Source organism: Oratosquilla oratoria, chromosome 41 (genome assembly GCF_046742065.1).
Source record: "Oratosquilla oratoria isolate Oo_2021 chromosome 41, ASM4674206v1, whole genome shotgun sequence".
Lineage (NCBI taxonomy): Eukaryota > Metazoa > Arthropoda > Malacostraca > Stomatopoda > Squillidae > Oratosquilla > Oratosquilla oratoria.
The window spans coordinates 42,641,867-42,645,970 of NC_134817.1; the positions used below are offsets into that span (position 1 = coordinate 42,641,867).

The 4,104-nt window shown below is 38.3% G+C and overlaps 1 protein-coding gene across 1 annotated transcript; it reads left to right on the forward strand.

Annotated features, from left to right (window-relative positions):
* Positions 1-1,562: 1,562 nt before the first annotated feature.
* LOC143020854 (uncharacterized) lies at positions 1,563-2,206 on the forward strand. The gene has a single exon (XM_076177696.1). It carries the CDS (start codon positions 1,641-1,643, stop codon positions 2,181-2,183), a length of 543 nt encoding a protein of 180 aa, XP_076033811.1. The 5' UTR covers positions 1,563-1,640; the 3' UTR covers positions 2,184-2,206.
* The last annotated feature ends 1,898 nt before the right edge of the window (positions 2,207-4,104 follow it).

The following is a 4,104-nucleotide window of genomic DNA, read 5'->3' on the forward strand; positions in this document are numbered from 1 at the left end:
CACACACACACACACACACACACACACACACACACACACACACACACACACACACACACACACACACACACACACACACACACACACACACACACACACACACACACACACACACACACACACACACACACACACACACACACCATATCCAAAGGAAAAGATGATTTAGCTTACGTGGGACACCGATTCCAATTGTAAGGTGTACGTGGGAAAGGAGATCGTCTAGAATATAGATTATGGATAGGAGGGCTGTCTCTTACGGTTCGCGTAGCAAAAGTTATTTATTAAGTAGATAAACTCTAAACAACGCAAAACGTTTATTCATAACAAAAGCACATCGCCAGCAAATGGCTCCGCTTATTACTTCCGTTTCCTAGAGAAACAATGAGATATAGGAGTTGAAAAAAGATAGTTTGAAAAGTATCGAAACATTGCTCAGCTGAAAGAGGAAAAAGACAATGTATTGGATAAAATGAAAGACAATTGCACAAAAGACAAATCAAATGAAAAAGTAGAGGAATCGATTAAATCTTAAAAATCCTAAGTGATAATACAGGAGAAAGAATAAGTTAACTTTAAAGAGATCATGAAACAACAGAAAAGAGAAGAACAAGATAGAATTTAAGAATGAGCGGTGAAAGTGATAAAAAAATCATCTTTGGTCAGGGACGTGTTGTAGGTAAAAGGAAATTAGGCACTATAATACAATATATATATATATCTATATACATATATATATGTATATATATATATATATATATATATACTGTATATATATATATATGTAGGGGAAGGTGGGGTAAGACGGACCCCTGGGGTGAGATGGACCCCCCCCTCTAATTTGAATTAGAAAGGGCATGATTAAGATTGTTGCCGCTAGATGTCCTCAACATCAACTGTAACTCACGCGGGTGCAACCGGAAGCCAGGTTCAGCACCGCATTTGCGCTCGATGTGGAGGTTTGTGTTTTTGGACAGTGCTGATGTTATTTGGAGAAGGTAAGATAATTATTTTTTTTGCATTGATATACTGGCTGTAATGATTTAGTAATCATGCTGCATATAGCCAATCGTGTGTACATTATAGGTATGTGCCATAAAATGATATATCAAACATAGATGTTTGATTAAAAAATGCATAATGCGAATATTTACGTATGGGGTGAGATGGACCCCGAGGGGTCCATCTCACCCCATACTCTAAATATTTTACAAACACTTAGCATTTTCTTTTTTTTTTCTTGTAGATGCCCCAGAAATACGTGAGGATAAGTAATAGAGGGGGATGGAATACAGAAGCAATGCAGAATGCAATATCTGCAGTTAAAGAAAAAAAGAATGGTGTGAAAGCAGCCTCCAAGGAATTTCCTCATCTTTCCACGGGTTCGTATGAAGCAAGAACTAAAGGATGGTGCTCCACCAGGAACCGGATTTGCCTGTCATCCATCTGGGTGGATGCAGCTCCCTATTTTTACAGTATGGTTTCAGCACTTTCTTGCCCACACCAAGCCATCAGTGAATGATCCAGTATTGCTGATTATGGATGGACACATGACCCATATCAAGAATCTTGATTTTATCAATCTTGCCAGGGATGATTATGTCACGATTGTTGTTTTACCACCACATTGCAGTCACCGAATGCAGCCACTGGATGTTTCATTTATGAAACCACTGAATGCCTACTATGTGAGGGCTGTTGAAACATTCCTCAGAAACAATCCTGGCAGACTTGTGACAATCTACAAAATAAGTGCTTTGTTTGGTGAGGCCTATCTCCATGCTGCTGTTCCAAACACAGCCATTAATGGGTTTAAGAAAACCGGTATCTGCCCATTGAATAAGCATGTTTTCGGAGAAGCTGCATTTTTACCTGCACACCCAACAGACTCTTCATTAGATGCTGATCAGGAAGAGGAAGGCCTGAACGACCATGTCGCCCCTCCTATCATGGTCACTGAGGATGAACCTGAACTAGAAGTAGCTGACATATCGGAAAACCCATGTGCTGTTCCTGTTCCTGAAAAACCAAGTCTGTTCAGGCCAGGTAGTTCACCCAAGGAAATTGTTCCCTTGCCAAAGGTGACCATAACGACACGAAAGAAAAGACCTAGGACTCAAGGGGGACCCCTCAACATGACAGGATCCCCATACAAGAATGACAGGATCCCCATACAAGAATGAGCTCGAGACAGAAGTTCAGAAGAAAAAAGAAAAAGAGGCCAGTCTAGCAAAGAAGCAAAAAATAAATAAATGAATAAATAAATAAAAAGAATAGAAGCCAAAAATAAAACAGCAATCATATCAAAGCAACTACAACGTGAAAAAAAGAAAATAAAACCAAAAACTCAACAAGCAAAAGCTGGACCATCCTGGCTTCATGAAAGCAGTAGCGAGAGTAAAGAGGGAGATGGAACTGTCTGCCTGTACTGCAGTGACAAGTTTGGAAATTCTAAAAGAGGTGAAGGGTGGGTTTGCTGTGCCAATTGTAAACGATGGGCACACGAGCAATGTGCAGGGATACTGGATGATGAGGATGATATTGAGTATTTTATTTGTGATCTATGCAAGGAATGATCAGGCAATTTGGCATAATATAGCACTATAAAGTATCCCTGTAGATGTAAAATGGGCACAGAAGCAAATGTACGATGATAAAGGATGCTGAAAGAAGGGTTTTCTTTGTCATTTATTCCAGGAAGGATTTCTTTTCTTATTTTTTGGTCGAGGATTATGATGAACCCTTAGGAGGTACCCGAAAAAATGACGGGGTAAGACGGACCCTGGGGTCCGTCTTACCCCGTCATTTTTTTTCGGAAACAATAAAAGTTACCTTTGTTATTTTAATCATAGTTTAAATTTTTCCCTCAAATAACCGTACCTAGGTTGCGTATTGGAATCATAAGACCCCAAAGTACCACCACAACCCCTAAAACATTAAAAAAATATCAAAATGTGGCTTCTAGACCCATTTCTTTCTTAAGGGGTCCGTCTTACCCCACCTTCCCCTATATATAATGTATGTATGTATGTATGTATATATATATGTATATATATGTATATATATACATATATATATAGAGAGAGAGAGAGAGAGAGGGAGGGAGAGAGAGAGAAAGAGAAATAGAGAGAGAGAAGCCAGGGTAAACACTTTTAGAAGACGAAGCCTTTACGGATAGGAGGGAAGAAACAGTCACTTCAAAATGCAAAAGAAATCACGTATTTCTAATACATTACTCATACGCGCATGGTCAAACTGAAGAAATCAGGTTAGGTCATTATATTTGAGAAGTAGAACGTCACCTAAAAATAAAATTGAAAATTCAAATAATGGTAAACAAGATGGTTAAAGAGCACACGGGAAACCCACAGTCGGAGAAAATAAACTTCGAATAAAGAAGAATCCTATATTTCGGCTATGAACTGTAGCCCTCTTCAGGAAAGTTTATTTTCTCCGACTGTGGGTTTCCCGTGTGTCATTTACAAATGTGCTACTACATTTCTGTTTAGAAATGGTTAAAGAGTCTTAGGATTTAACGGATAGACATGCGAGTATACGAATATTAGAATATTTGGATCAGAAATAATGCTACTGAGAAAGAACGAGGTAGAACAGGAAAGCTTCTAAAGAAAGCCATGGTAAAGAACACAAAAAGTACTGAAAAAGGAAGCAAGACCTTTTCTTTTTAGATTTTTCAAACCAGAATCTGAATAAATTACATAAAACCAGCACAGGAGACAAGGCTAAGACAGTTGCATATGTAAATGTGGATGGCTTTACTCTCAAACAATCATTACCTATTTGTAAATATACCCAATGTTTTGTAAAAAGTCAAGACCTTCAACTATGGAACGGTTTATAGTCTGGTGACGTGATAGAAAAAGTAAGATAGGCTGAAGGTGACGGTGAGTGTAAAATTGCCATAAAAGTAGATGAAGCAATATTGAGTGAAGGTAAGGTTAAGGCAATAAATCTGAAAATTAAAACCGGAAAAGAAAAATTGCAGCATATATACTAACCAAGAAAAAGGCGTGGAATGATGACGAGTACCACATATTGTTGTGAAAGACATATTTCTCCTCGAGAAAAATTACAGAACAAAGT

Coding starts and splice junctions, on each gene's coding strand:
- LOC143020854 (XM_076177696.1), top strand. CDS start 1,641: ATGCAGCCACTGGATGTTTCATTTATGAAACCACTGAATGCCTACTAT.